At 51.4% G+C, this 15,236-nt stretch overlaps 1 protein-coding gene across 3 annotated transcripts; it reads right to left on the bottom strand.

The window, feature by feature from the left end:
* Nucleotides 1–192: 192 nt before the first annotated feature.
* Nucleotides 193–14,408, bottom strand: LSR (lipolysis stimulated lipoprotein receptor). Of its 3 annotated transcripts, none has more exons than XM_054589020.1 (10): nt 14,029–14,408; nt 12,541–12,885; nt 7,264–7,383; nt 5,281–5,337; nt 4,581–4,727; nt 1,764–1,925; nt 1,555–1,614; nt 1,325–1,456; nt 421–1,046; nt 193–328 (listed from the first exon to the last, which is right to left on the bottom strand). In XM_054589020.1, exons 1-10 carry the CDS (start codon nt 14,135–14,137, stop codon nt 293–295), a joined length of 1,794 nt encoding a protein of 597 aa, XP_054444995.1. In that variant the 5' UTR covers nt 14,138–14,408; the 3' UTR covers nt 193–292. The 3 variants fall into 3 exon arrangements, with proteins under 3 accessions (XP_054444995.1, XP_054444996.1, XP_054444997.1); XM_054589021.1 differs by having other exon boundaries at nt 1,555–1,611; XM_054589022.1 differs by lacking the exon at nt 5,281–5,337.
* Nucleotides 14,409–15,236: the final 828 nt, after the last annotated feature.

The following is a 15,236-nucleotide window of genomic DNA, read 5'->3' as shown; positions in this document are numbered from 1 at the left end:
GGGCCGGGCGGAGCGAGTGTGGGGCACGTACTCTGCCTAGGGGAAAGCTAGGAGGCTGAGTGGGTCCTTTCCTCCTGGCCCAGGGCACAAGTCCCGGGAGAGGAGGGCACACGCGTCCTTGTGGAAACCCAAACGGTAGCTCTCGGGGCCCCCCACCTTACGCAGCAAAATAAATGCTTCCCTCTGGGTTTAGGCCTTGTGATCACATATTTTATTAGACTTAGGAGTATCATCAACAGTGCCTCAAATTGAAAAAAAAAATAAAAGTACAAAAACTACATACAAAACGACATCAGACGACTAAACTTTCCCGACTCGGGGCCAAGTTCTGCAAAAGAGAAAGAAAAGGGTGTGAGCTCAGGAATACTGGATGAGAGGGGCGAGAAAGGGTCTTAAAGCCAGGGAAGGGTGTCCACTCACCTTCCTAAGCCTCCGCTCCCTTGAGGCCTGGGAGTCGGTCTCAGAGTAAGGGGGAGGGGCTGGTGGGTAGTAGGCCTCCTCTTCCTCTTCCTCCCTATAAGGTCTCCTTTCTCCTGGCCCCTTTTTCCTCAAGGCCTCTTCCAAAATCCGCCCATCATATTGTGGGTCCCCGGACCTAGAGCCATTGTTCCGAGGGTCCCGGGAGCGGTGGTAGCGGGACTTAGGGTCAGCGTAAGGGTGGTCTCTAGACCTGAGATCATCAAAGTGGGGTTCCTGGGCGTGTGGAAAGCCCCTTGGGCCTTCCTGGTCGTACAGGTCATCACGGCTGCGGCTTCGGGGCGGTGCATAAGCTCGGCCTCTCCTCCCACTACTTGGGGGAGACCTCCTCCCTGATTCTGCAGAGCCTGGCCGGTTGAGGTCATCCAGAGCATCCACAGAGCGGGCCCGGGGCCTACCAGTCCCCCAGCCATTCTTGGGCCGCTCTGTGAGGGGCTCTTGCTCCCACCTCCTGGGACTCCGAGGGGAGTGGCGACCCCATTCCTCATCCCGAACTGGGGTGAAGGCAGGGCCCCGGGAAGGCCTTGATCTCCAGTCATCTTCATGGAGGGAAGTGACTTCACTCATGGCTGTAGGGAAGGGAAATGTCACTGACTGCTAGGTCAAGACTTAATGCCAGGCACTCTGAGTGCAGGAGTGTCATTGCTTAGCTAATATACTCTACTGGGCTCTAGGCTTCTACCCTGCTTAGGGGTGATATACAGCGTCCCATATATTTCTCACTGTGGCCATGGTAGGGATGGAGGTACTATGTCCAGAGTTTGCAGCAAGCATCCCTGGGACAGGTAATAAGGGAGACATGCTCACCCCCTCCTTCTGGAACCCCTCAAACCCTAAGGTTTCTCACCCCTCTCTACACGGCCGTTGAGGGGGCCCGGTCGAGAAGGGTCAAAATTGGCCAGTTCTTTCTCCATGTAGTACAGGACCCGCATGGAATCATCCTGCTGGCTGGCCTGAATCCTGTAGCCACTACGGACTTCTAGAGACAGGAAATAAGAGGTAATCAGTTTGGGTATTGACCCAGCCCCCCCCACCCCTACCCCAGGGCATGTCCAATTTATAATGCTTAGGTCTTACCAGAGGTCACACTGCTATCTGTATCACGAAGGAGGGGGACTTGGGAGCTACAGCCACCTACTGGGGTAGACTAGCTGTCAGTAGCTGCCCCCTCTGGAGCAAAGCCCTGCATTCCCAACCCCCTCCCCTGCCCCCAGTTCCCTCTTTCTTCAGCCCCACACCCCTTACTGCCCAAATACCTAGCCCACCCCTGCCCCAGCAGACCTTACCTGAGCTATTCTTGTCAAAGTCTCCAGAGTATCCATTGTAGACAGGGCCCATGGGAATCATGGTTGCTGGGGGTGGGGTCTTGGCAGGGGAAAGGTAAGCATAGGTGCTGGGGGCGTAGATACTCGGGACGCCTGAGGTGGCTGCTTTGCCAGCTGCATACACTGGTAGGACACACAGAGCATGAGACGGAGGCCAGGAGCCATAGAGCCCTTCCCTGTGATGATAGGTCTGGACAGACATGTGCCTGGACCTTCCCCCAACCCCCAGTTGTGGAGCTACCGTGGAGACTTTGTTTCTGCAGGTCCATTATCTTCCATGAGGCCACACCTCTTGTGTGATTACTCACAGAGCTTTGAGGACAGGGGTGTATACTGGCAGCCCATGGCCCCAATCTGGCAGTTTTGTTTGATTGTGTGATGGTTTGCCAACATTTGTCAAGGTTTTACATAACCAACTCTATAGCCACCTTATCAGAAGATGTGGCTTCCTGGGGCCCACATTTTTATATAGCAACATAGGGCAAAGATGCCTCTTTAGATAAAGCCCATGTACTAGACCCACAGGCCAGCATATTCCTGTTGGCATCTGAACCCCAGCTTTAGAAAAGGAATCATCTTAGGGAAGGTCCCATACCTGCTCCCCTCTCAGGCCTGCTGGGTCATCCCCATGGGGTCTGCAGACCTAGATGCCATAGGGAATATCTCTAGTGTTTCCAGGTCCTGGGCTGCGCCCACTTCTCACTCTTTGTCCTCTCCTGGTTCTAGGCTCAACAGCTCAAGGCAAAATCCTTGCTGCCTTCCTCCCCAGACAAGAAGCTGGGTTCTATTGGCTGCTCTTGGGGCAAAGTCACCATGCCTAGACAAATTGCTTCTTCCCCGGCCTCCAACAGGAAAATGTGAGGTGGGGTGGGAGGCAATAAGCTCAGCAAAGTCTCCACTCCTGATTCAGTGGGGAAGCAGAAGCATCAGTGGTCTTCCCAGGAGAAGTCCCTCAGTACCTCAGGTGATTGGCTGTTTTATAATTTTCTGTGGGAGCTGCTGCTCTCAAATGGTCCTGGAGGACTGTGGCTATGGCTGTGGAGTAATACAGCCTCTGGTAGGGAGTTAATGGGGCCTCGGTTTAGGATAACAGGGACTCAGGATGGAGGGAATTTACAGTCCTGGCCCCAGCCCTAATCTAATTTGTGGAGTAATTGCAAATTTATAGCCCCTGGGGGTCCCTTCCCAAGGAATGGACTAACACCTGAACCTGAACATCCAACACCTGAACCAAAAGCTCTCAACTAAAAATGACAAGAAAGGTGATTGCTAGCATAAGGCCCCAGAGAGCAGTGGACTTTTTTTTTTTAGGGGAGTGCTATTTTGAGAAAACAGTTTGCCTACCAGTGACCATAAAATTAGACATCATGGATTGAACCAAAGATCTGCTCAGTACTCGGTTTTTCCTTAATGCTCACGACACCGCATGAGAAGGGAAACTTGGAGAGAAAGAAACAGGCTTGGAGAGGGAACACTGCTTGTCTGGGGTGCGAGTGGCAGGGCTCTGGTTTGCTCTCTGGCCCTCGGTCATTACTGATGCTGACAGCAGCAATGTCCAATGGCTGGTGGGTGTGGAACCCTTTATGTAGTCTGAGCCCTGCACTAAATGTTGGACACACCAGTTGCCCACATCCACCCTGTACAGAGGGCTCTGCCATAGCCCTATTTTACAGAAAAAGAGACTGAGACTGAAAAGGGAATTCACTGGGCTTCGAAGCAGATAATCAGGAGGCAAGTCAGGCCTCAAACCTCCACCTGCCCAAGAGTGCAGACAATTGCTTGTGACTCAACCGTTCATGCAGCTTGGACGTTACACTGGAATTATGGCATGTAAGCTTTAAATGTTAGTACACAAACATCCATGTATCTGGAGTACATGGGTCATTCTTTCCATCACCTGTTCACTACTGGCCTAGAAATGGGCAGATGCCATGAGAGGAGCAGGTCTATCCCTCTTTGGCCTCATGTTCTAGGTGCTCCTGAAGTGTAAAGTTATTTGTTTCTAGCTGTCAAGGTCAACCAAAGATACGGTGGACCTGACCATGATAGAGAAAAGGTGGAAATGTTGAACTAAGGACTAGGAGAGAAGTATGCTTTCATGGCCCTTTTTAACTGCAAGAAACTAGATATATATATATATATACAAGAAAGTAGCCAACCTAAATATCCATGTCAAAGTCGATGAAAACAGTCAAGAAAACTTCACAACAACCGAGCGCAGAGGTGCCGGTTTACCCCGACAGAGCCTGCAGAGGGGCACTGGGGCAGCGGGAGGGGGGAAACTCACTTTCTGCCTTCTCTCCCCTCTGCTGCTTTGCCTGCTTCTTGCCTCTTTCATCTCTGGTCCCACTTCCATTCCCAACCCCCCAGGGGCCACTCTGATGTGCTAGATATGTCTTTAAACACGGTATCTGTACAAAATTCAAGTGCTTATGCGGATGGGTTTTTAAAATTTGTTTAAATTATGTGGTGCTATAATCCTTGTTTGGTTTCTTACCTTTTTCTCTTAAGATTTTATTTTTTAAAAGGAGATTTACTTTCTAGTGTCTACTTTGTACTATCTGAAACTTTTCTTTTTACCTTGTGTAGAGTATACTTTCAAAAAGAAAAACTCAAAGATTTAAAATAAATGAAAAGTTGAAGTCTGTGAATAAAAATCTAAATCAGCTGGTCCTCCTTGGCCCACTTTCTCCAAAATCGCCCACCTCATAACCTCCAGACCAGTGGTAACTCCTCCCCTTGCTGTCAGGCGGGGGTGGTCACTCAAGGGGCACTTACAAGCCTCTGGGCAGCAGCACCTCTCCGGGCAGCAGGGGCACCTGACGTAACAGCAGCAGGTGTGTGGGCAGCATTGACACCAGCAGATGCCCAGGAGGAGGAAGACAAGGAAGACAGCCAGGCAGACAACAACCACGAACAGCCAGTCTGCAGAGAGACGGGAACAAGCCCTGAGCCACGGTGCCTGGGCAGGAACAGGGACACAGGCACAGCAGGGCAGTGCAGACACAGGGGTGGGGCAAAGCGATCTGCACAAGCTTGCCAGGGAAGCTGCGCCCTGCTGGAGTCTCCACTGCCAGATGCTGAGGCACAGCTGAGGGATGCCCACTCCTCTACAACCAAGGGCAGTCACAAAGTTAGGGAACTCGCTCTGGGCTCATCGGGGCAGGGCAGAAAAGGAGAGGTGATCTGATTAAGACCAAGACAAGCTGTAGCCTAAGGAAAGGGATAGAGAGCCAGCTGCCCAGATCCCAAACCCCGGAAAAGCACTACAGACACCAGTCACAGGAGCTGCCTACACCCCAGGCCCATCCTCAGCCATCCCTGCCCACCTAAAAGCCCAGAGCCAGAGCCACGTCACTAGATGCCAGAGTTGAAGTCAGGCAAAGTTAGTTGGGGTCCCACACAGTGAGCAGTGTTTCGGGTGGGGAAGAATACTTAGAAGCAATGAGAGGTGTGTAGGGGAACTCCACCCCCGTACCTTCCATGGGCCCCGCCTGAAAACCAGGTAAGAGCTCAGCCACCCCCGAAGTCCTGCCTGGAGGGACAAAAGAGAGACAGATTATGCTGGCAAGGGCCAGCCCAGGCCGTCCCTCCCCAGAAGCCCAGTTCCAGGCTTATCAGGGTGAAGGTGTGCCCTGAAACAGAGGACAGGTTGGTGGCCTAACAGGGTCATAGCACATGGTTTCTGCCCTCCACCTCCACCCCCACCCCTGTGGGTGTTGTTTTTCAGAAGACTTCCATCAGATAATTTACCCTCTCTCTCATGCTACAGGGAATTCTGTTGCCCAAGTGGGTCCCAATAAATTTTCCCGTCGGTTCTGAAGGTGCAACCTCAATTTGGGCATTCCATCTTTTCCACATACACGGGTCTTACTGCCCCATAGGGTTGAACTTCATGTGGTAAGGACAGTTCTGTTCCATCAGACATAGTAGGCACAGTATCCTAGGGCCCTTGAAAATGTTTTAATTTTATTTTAAAATCTGAAGAAAAAATATAATAACACCAAATACATAATAATGAATTCTAAATAGCAAGGTAATCATAAAATATATATATATTTTAATGCAGAGGAAGAAGCCCATGAAGTCAAAAGCACCTATAGCCTCTAAAAGTCATAGTTTGGCCCTGGTTCTTTGGAAAACAAGGGTCCCCTCTCGGTCCACGCATTCTGTCCCATCTGCATTTCATGGTCCAGCCAGTGCCTTCCCTCAGGTGCCATGTTGCTCTGCGCCCACAAGCGTTATCACTGGGACATCTACACACCCAGCTCTCTGCCAGCAGACTTCTACCCAGAGCTCACACACACTGTGCCAGATGCCCCATGGAGGGGGTTTCCTCCATCCAAACCAGTGATTCTCAAAGTGTGGTCCTGTTCCTAAGGCCAAAATAATTTTCATAAAAACACTGTGCTGCTATTTGCCTTTTTCATTCTCATCCCGTCAGGGTGCACAGTGGAGTGTTCCATGGCTCTGTGCCATGTGATGACATGCATTATTACTTTGATGGTAATGGACTGTGTCCTTGTGTATCTTGCTTAAAAAATTTCCCGGTTTCAATGTCTAAGCTGTTAAGCAACTAAAGATATAACACACAAAAACTCACTGAGATCCTCAATAATTTTTCAGAGCATAAGTGGGCCCTGAGACTGCATTTTGAGAACTGCTAATGCAGATTGTGCATTTTACCAAAGGACGCACAGAAGCTCTCTGGGTCACTGGTGCACACGTTCTGTAGCCCACACGTGAACTGACGCATGGTCTGAGTGTCCTGGAACATGCTCCCCCATCATGTGTGTTCATTTACACGTGTTTCCTTGCAGCATGTGTGATGATGATGGCAGTGTATGGCGCAGCAGCATCTCACATAGAGCATGTCACACGAGGTCATATGTGTTGGCTGAGAACAGAGCATCTGGCTAATGGCAAATCCTTTCCACACATGACAGGGGGCCCTCATGGCTGAACAGGGGCTGCTGGTGGCTACCCCACCCTGCCCCTGGGCATCTGGAGGGGCCAGGCCTGAGGGAAGCCCTCACTGTATAAGCCACACACGCCATCCCAGCAGGGCTGAGGGCAAGGTTCCTGTGCTTTGGCAAAGGCCTCTGGGATCAGATGTGGCCCTGGAGATGTGACAGGTCCAGCTTCCTTTCAGGTATGCACACCATCAGCCCTCCTCATTAACTGCCAATCAACTCTGACCATTTCTGTATTTTTTAAAAAAGACCGAGAAGAGGTCGAGTCCCCAAATCTTAGTTTGGCTCTGGCTTACTTGAAATGTCGTGTGGGGAGGCGTCTCTGCCTAGGGTGCAGATAAGCCCAAGTGACTGGTGGTACTGTGAGTGGAGAGCAAAGCAGGCAACAGCGCCAAAGAGTGAGCTGGAGGGCAAAGGGAGACATACAGAAATGGAAGAGGCCCCCTTTCCCCTTCCCTTCCCAGGCCCTCAGGGCCCAGTCCACTCACCCAGGACGATGAGCTCTGCGTAGGCCTCGTTGTTTCCCTGGAGGTCCTGGGCTGAGACCACAGAGCAGTAATACACACCACTGTCCCCCCAAGCCGTCTGGTCAAAGGTTAGGTCAGCATCTGCATCAGGAGGAGAGTGTGAGGCCACTGTGGGGGAGGCCGGACCCTCCCCCCATGGGACCATCAAGGAAGAGGGCAAGGGAGTGGGACTGCAGAAGCACCAAGTGACAAAGAAGTAATTCATACCAGGCAGTGCTTCCTCTCACGCTCTGTATTAAACATGGGGTATTTCAAGAAATCTTTGAGGTAGACAGCGTAACCTCTCCTGCTTTACAGCTGAGTTGATCTGACCAGCCCAAAGTTGTCCAGTTCATCAGTCTTTGACTCCAAAGCCAGTGCTTCAGACATAACTATCCTCTTCTGTACCCTCTCAAAGCAAAAGTTACCTTCCCCAACATGAACTACCAGGGAGCCTGGTGTAGGCTGGGGGTGTGAATACAGGGTAAAGAGGCGGAAATAAGGGGCTTAGATTCTAAGCATCAGGATACATACAGGCATGAGAGAGAGAGAGAAAGAGTGTATGAGTGTGTGTGTAAGACTTGCACTTTCTCAGTTCCCTATTCCATCCACCCACCAGCAGCCCCCAGTCTAGGGTCAGGCCCAGGGCTTGGGGACGCTCAGGTCTGAAGCAGCCCTGGACAGGGAGCCTGTTAATTATCCCAGTAATAAAAGTCTTTGAGCATTTCCCGTTTCCTGCCTATTCCTCAGGCTCTAATTATTAAATCTCTTTAGCCATCTACCAGTGTGACAGGCAGGGGACAAAGCCTCCTGAGGCCCATGGAGCACAGCAGACAGGAATACCCCCACAGCCATCAGGCCAGTTTCTTTCCAGATGCTCTGGTCCTCTGGCCCCCTGCTGATCTGTCTACCACCTTGCCCCACATACCCACTGCCCTTCTCCATGACAGCTGAGGGCAGTAACTGTGTATGCCCCAGTTGGCAGCACCTGGCACCCACCAGGTTATCATCCAACTGCTAAGGGAATCAAAGGACTAGAGCCTTCCTCCTTTGGAAAACCTTATGTCCATAGAAAATCCTTCCTTTCAACAATATCTACCTCCACCACTCACAGGGCCCTTGGCATGATCTGGCTACTGGTAACACCAGCCTCATCCCACCATTCTCCTCCGCTCACTAGACTCTGGACACCTTAGCCCCCCCACTGTGCCCCCGACATGCTGGGCCCACACCTGCCTCGGCTTGCGCTTGTGCTAGTGCTTCTGCCTGGCACTGTGTTCCCAGATCCTCACACAGGGCTGCTTCCATCCTGCTCACAGAGAGCCCCCTCCCACTGCTGAATTCTATCAGCCAAGTTAGGGGCTGAGCACCCCTGATCCTACCCAGGAGAATGTGGGTTCCATGCAAGCAGAACCTGGTCTGTGTCAGTCACTGCTGAGTCCCCTAGTGCCCAACACAGGGCCTGCCCAGGACCTAGAAACAAACCGCTTCCCCCCTCAAGTTGACCTTCCTTAGCTTTTGATATCCCAGCATTCTAGGCACATGGTGATATTCAAATAAGCCTTTGACATATTCAATATTCAACACATAATTATCGAAAGCATCCTATGTTCTGGGGAGTATCTGAAGCATGTGGTATACCTCAGAAAAACAGTTCTCAAAGTATGATCTGGGGATCCTAATGTTCCCTAAGACCTTTTCAGAGGATCCCAGAGGTCAAAGTAACTTGCATAATACCTTTTTCACTTGATCTCTGAATGTACTGTAGAGTTTTCCAGAGGCTACATGACATGTGCTATCACACAATATATTGAATGCAGAAGCAGCTTTGAGAATCCAGTTTCTACTCAGCCAGACTTCAAGGAGATGTGCAAAAACAAACAGCAATGATACAGTTTTCATTAAAGTTTTTTGTTTTGTTTTGGAAAATACAGTAGTATTTCCATTAAAAGTATGTTATCCATATTAACCTATAAGGAACTTATCACCATTTAAAATATTTTTTAAACTTCTCTTAGTTTGCTAGCTACAAAAATGAATTTCTTTGAGGACCTCCATGATTAAGAATGTAGAGGCCTGCCCTGGCTGGGTGGTTCGGTTGGAGCACTGCCCCATACACCACAAAGGTTGCAGGTTCGATTCCTGGTCAGGGCACATACCTAGGTTGTCGGTTTGATCCCCGGTTGGGGCACATACAGGAGGGCAACCAATCAATGTTTTTCTCACACTGATAATCTCTCTCTCTCTCTCTCTCTCTCTAAAATCAATAAACATACCCTCAGGTGAGGATTAAAAAAAAAGAAATGAGTGTAGAGGCCCTAAACCGAGTTTGAGAACCCCTGCTATGGACAGGAGATATAGAGCTCAGACCTTAATTGGGAGAGATATTTAAATATTTATGAAAAATTTAAATATATGGCATATCAGACGGTGATAGGCAACATAGAGAAAATTAATTGGGGGAGGCAGACAGAAAGTGCCCGTGTGAAGGCGGGGGCTGTGCAGGTTTACGCAGGGTGACCTCTGGAGCAGATGTGTAGGAGTGGTGGACAGGACCCCCCTCCAAGGCCATGTATCTAGCACCGGTTACTGAGTTCTTACTTTGTGTTGGGTCCCTTTGCACATATTCGTTCACTGAATCCTTATAAAACTCTTAATTATTGTACATTCTCCCAAACTCTTTACTCTCCAGAACACCATCATTTCCCTACCCTATCTTTAAACCAGACTCTGACCACAACTCTCCAAAACCAGAGCTCTAGGGCAGGTCCCACCCAGCACTGAAGAGGTGGACAGGAACCCCATGCCACAGTGAAAGTTTATGGGCTCCTGTAGCCTGGAACCAGGCCTCAATGTTTTGTTTGGCCTACGTGGTATTTCCGAAACCCAGGAAAAATACAGAATTCCAACTCGTTTGATGAACTCTAAGGCCTTGGCCCACCTCTTTCCTGCATGGCGCACCCTGTTCCCGGTATGTACTATGTCTGGTCCTGACACCTGGGGCTGGGCATTGCTATTTCAGACACAGGGAGAAGTTACTGGGACTCCAGTCGGGAACAGAAGCTGGACCTCTGGTTCCTTATACACACAGCAGAGGCAGCCCTCACGATCTTGGGTGTCTGTGGGCAATCTGGATCAGTGTAACTGATTGTGGGGGGCGGAGGGGCAGACAAGGTCCCCAAGCAGCCTGAAGAGCTAGACATAGGAATCTATGCGGGTACTCCACACGTCACCCAGAGCAGGGAATAATGGAAGGGGAAGTGTCCCTCCAAGACCTGAGGGACTCTGAGGGTGAACCACCATTATGGTTTGCTCAGAACTACTTTCACTAAACACCAGATGGCTGGTGACCCTCGGAACACCACAAGGAGTTCACTTTTCTCCATTCTCAAAGCTGAAATGGAGGAAGCTCCCATGGCTACTGGGTTTCCTGAGAGGATGTACATACAATGGACGCTCACAGCCTGTATCAAACATGGGCCCAGATCAAAGCAGCTTGAAAGACCTGAGTCTGTGAGGCCTCTGGAGCATGAAAAATCTGCCCCGGCTACAGCCTGAGGGTTACTCTGGAGTTTCGGACTCAGCAGAGGTGCAATTCCAGCCAGCCTCCCAGGGCACTCCCAGTACTTTGGCTGTCCTGACAGGGCTGCCAGTCAGCCAGCCATACCTGGTCCTGGCCAGTGGGAGAGGTCACTGGGATATGGGGGAGAGGGGGCAGGACAGGTTGAACACCCAAGAAGCACTCTGTTCTCCAAAACAGCAGGATGCTTTGGGCTGAGCTGCCCATGGAAATTCAGTTCAAGTAGGTTCCTAGAAATAGGACTGACAGGTGCAGTCCCTGGAACCTTGCCTTTTGTCCATGATCTAGACAGAGTGAGAGCAGTGTGCCCATGCCCCAGTCTCTTGAGGTCTACAAAGGGATGCTCCCTTCATCCCTCGGCTCCCATGCCCAAGATTAAAATCTAATCTAGTTTAAGACAGTAAAAGGATAACTCCATTAAGTGGGTGAGCTTTCACTCCTCGTCCACTGCTGCTCATCACCTTCCTCCCTGCCTTCTAGATTCTTTAGGACCCAGTCCCAGGCCCTCTTCAAATCACATTCACAGAGGTCTTAAGGTGTATACCTGAGTCACTCCATACAAGTCTGTTTTATTGTACACTTAGTGCTCTCTGATATTCTTACTTTTTTTATCTGCTGTTTACTGCCTGCCTCACCCCACTCGCACATCACCTCCTTGAGGGCAGGGATATCAGATGTCCTGATCACCACTCCATCCCCAGCACCTACACTTAACACCTGGCATTTAGTAAATGCTCAATAAATACCAACTGAACGGATAAATGAAAGAACTTCCCCACTGCCCCTTACTTAGTAGCAACAAGCACTTCCTAGCATTAGACAGCATTAAGGTTATAGACAAGGGCTCTCCAGGCTGCCTGGGTTCAATCCCAGCTCCAGCTCTTTGCTAGCTATACACCTAGACAAGCTTCTTAACCTCTTGGTACCTCAGTTCTCAAGTGTAAAATGTGGCCGTAAGGACTCAGTGATGTGTAAAGCAAGTCATAGACTTTCTCCATTAAAATTGCTCACCCTTTCAGTTCACTGTTACCTCCTCTGTGAGCCCTGTGCAAAGGGGTTACCAGCTTAGACACTAGACCCAAAGTGGCTGACTTAGAATCCCCGCCAGTACCAGCTCTGTGACCCTGCACAAATCACTTTGCCTCTCTGGGCCTCTGTAAAATGACACTCACAGAATCTACTCAAACAATTATGATGTGGTCTAAATGGGTTAATCTACATAAACCTGTATTAAAGCCTGGCACATAGGGGGTATTTTACAAGTTGTTATTTATGTAAATTTTACTTACTATTACTGGTAGTACTGGTATTATAGAACCCCTGCCTCTCTCTCCATTACCCACTGCTCTTAATTTCCAAGCATTTGACAGTATGTGTTGTGTTTATCTTATCTCCGTTACTGGACTGCGAGTTCCATGAGGGAAATGATTTGATAATTTTCTTTACTGCTGTATTTCCAGGGCCTTGAACAACACCTGGTATGTTAGGTGCTCAATACATCTTTGCTGTTAAGTAAAGGAATAGAAGATGGCTAGAAGGAAGGATCCTCCCTTTATCAGTCATTTCACACACTGGCGGTAATGATCCTCCAGGTAGGGACTCCGGGCTGCACACCAAGGAGCCTGCACAAGCCTGTTCCCGACCCCATCCCGCCTTCTCCCTTGCCCTACCCAACATACTTCCTGTTATGGTGATCCTCCGGCCCTGGTAGTAGTCTCCCAGGGTCACGGCATTGCCCTGCTTGGTGGCCACAACCCTGACGGTGCGCACACTGTCCTGGCACTCCACATAGGGGTTGTAGCCCGGGTTACCAGCCGCCAGCTGGGCATTGAGCTGGTTGTCAACACTGGCTGGGGAAAAGGCGTCAGCAATGCGATCCCGGCAAAAAGACTTGTACTTCCAGATCACGATGGGTGCTGTGGGGGTTGTGGTCAACTGGTAGGTGCAAGGCAGGGTCACAGGCTGGAAGAGGATCACCACGTGGTAGGGGTCTGACACAGTCACCTGGATGGCAGTGGCAGGGGCTGAGGGCAAGAGGAGAGTCAGAAGGGACCACTATGAGCTCTGAAAGTGCTTCAGCAGAAATAAGCAGCATCACTTGTCATCAACTTGACACTTACAAGTGTATGGTTTTATAGAGAGACTGGCACACATTGTTCCTTAATCCCCACGACCAGTGTCCTCACTGATAATCATGACCATTCGATAGACCCATAGCAGGTGGAAGACCAGAAAGCTAGGTTTCCAGGAACATCCTGTCCATCTCTCTTCCCAGAGTGTGTCCTCTGAACCACCTCAGCCCCCTCGTCCCCCAACCATTCTCTCATGGAAAGGGCTCCTCTCTGTGGTCCATACAGGCAAGCCCAAATGGCCACCGCAAAGTGCTGGAGGCCTCACTTCAAGAAGCACAACCAACGTTCCCAGTTACCCCCACTTTTGTGGGTTGGGGGTTAAATTTTGGAGTTGTTTGACTACTTTGCTATGTAATAGCTAAGCCCCACAATGTCCCCATCAGCCTCCCACCTCACCCTACCCAAAGCCATCTCAAATAAACATGCCAAAAGTGCTTGGAAAAGATAAAATTCCCCCCACGCCTCCACCCAAACATCCGATCCGTTGAAAACTTGCCAGCAGAAGACTTTCAAACCAAGCCCAGAAGTCGGCTTCGCCAGACTCTTCTGCACAGATACTTCTGAGCCCGAGGGACATGGGTGAGGAGTTTCTAATCCCGCACCCACCCGAGGCCTGGGCACTGTTTCTTGATCTCCCCCTCCACTACAAATCTGATCGAGTGCCCGCTCCCCGCTACCCCAACACTTAGAAATCTCCACGTGCGCTCGTCTCCATCCCGGCCTTACCCAGAGGTCCCATCACCCCTTCCCTACAAAGAGTTCCATTCTCCTTGCTGCTCCACGGTTGGCGGTCCCGGAGTTTCACTTCCTGCTACCTCTGAACAAGGCCGGGGGAGCGCTTCCAACGCGAATGGGAGAATTCCCCTCATACTGGCACACATGGGATCTCCCCAGACACTGGGGATCAGAAGGTTTGGTCTTTCCGATCCCCCTCCCCCAGCTCTCCTGCCTCCTCGGCAGTGTAGAACTTTATCCATCCTCCTTCTTTAATGCCCTCCCGCCCTTCCGTGGCACCAGGGGCCCCGCTCTCCGTACCTGTGCACAGAGTGCCAAGAAAGAGCCACAAAAAGAAGACCGCGCCCCAATCTGGGTTGCCCGGGTAGGAGCCCAGCACCCCAGTCAGCCTGCGGGCCACTGGCGCCATCGCGGCCGTCTGGGATAGTCCAGTCCGCGCGTCCCCTGCTGGGTACCGAGGGTAGGGGGCGCGGCGCGCACTAAGCCTGGGAGGGGTGCAGGCTCCTCCCCCTCCCAGTTCCGTTCTTTGTCCCTGTTCCAAGCCCACCCTTCCCGGTTCTAGGATTTTAGTAAACGGAAACAACGTGGATGAAGGACTCTTCCAGGTTTCGGGGAGAAAATGGCTTGACTCACTGGTTCTCCCACTCGTTCACCCCCCCGCACACTATGAAGAATGGAACAGCCCAGGTACAGAGGGCGAGAACAAGGGCTGGGCTAGGGGGTGGGCGGCTTGCGGCGGAAGGGGCTCCTCCACTTCCCTGCCCGGAAGTGGGCTGACCCAGGTGCGCTCCGGCCCCTAGGGTTGGAACCAAGTAACAAGTCTGCCGGGAGGACACCGATAGACCTGGGGTTCCGTCCGGCTCCGTCCTGTTTGTGCCAAGACGAGCCGAGTGTGACTCAGGAGAACGGCGACTCAACTGGGGTGATTCACCTGTTTAGGGGGGCGGGGTCTTCGTGCGCACCTGTTCCCTCGCGCCCCTCTCCGGGCCGGCGATGGACCCGCCTAGATACACCCTGCAGGGCGGGGCGAGTCAAAGGGACCTAGCAGCGAGAGAGGAGTGTCGGTATCACCTGACTGGTGATCGAACCCACAACTTTGGGGTACGGGAACGACTCTCTAACTAGAGACCTGCCAGGGCGGGTCTTTCACTTAGACGACGTAAAGAAACAAGTGAAGTTCTCGGAAGGAAGCACTTATCCCTTTGGGACGTCCAAGGGGAATCGGGCCCAGGAAAACTTGGAATTGTACTTAGGAAGTTTTCTCCGCGTCCCCCTCTTCCCATCGTGGTTTGATCCCTAGGCAACTCTTGCCCTGGGTCAGGCCTCCAGAAACCCAGGCTCTGAAAGGGCCGACCGGAGGCGCAGGACTAAAGGCAGGTTTTCAGATTTTCGGCTAAGATTCCCAAGGACCGGACCACCTGCGTGCTAGGGCGGGGCGGGGCGAGGCCGTCGGGACGCCGCGCTTGGTGAGGCTCTGCTGCCCCACAATGGCGGGTAGGGGAACTGCG

Source organism: Pteronotus mesoamericanus, unplaced genomic scaffold (assembly GCF_021234165.1).
Source record: "Pteronotus mesoamericanus isolate MK-2021 breed Mesoamerican mustached bat unplaced genomic scaffold, CSHL_Meso_final scaffold_165, whole genome shotgun sequence".
NCBI lineage: Eukaryota > Metazoa > Chordata > Mammalia > Chiroptera > Mormoopidae > Pteronotus > Pteronotus mesoamericanus.
Note: the sequence above shows the minus strand (reverse complement) of the source record. Positions and strands in the feature narration are given on the sequence as shown.

Coding starts and splice junctions, on each gene's coding strand:
- LSR (XM_054589020.1), bottom strand. CDS start 14,137: ATGGCGCCAGTGGCCCGCAGGCTGACTGGGGTGCTGGGCTCCTACCCG. Junction 1,615..1,763: donor CTTTGACAAGAATAGCTCAG/GTAAGGTCTGCT, acceptor AGTCTACCCCAG/TAGGTGGCTGTAGCTCCCAA. Junction 329..420: donor GGGAGCGGAGGCTTAGGAAG/GTGAGTGGACAC, acceptor TCTCTTTTGCAG/AACTTGGCCCCGAGTCGGGA.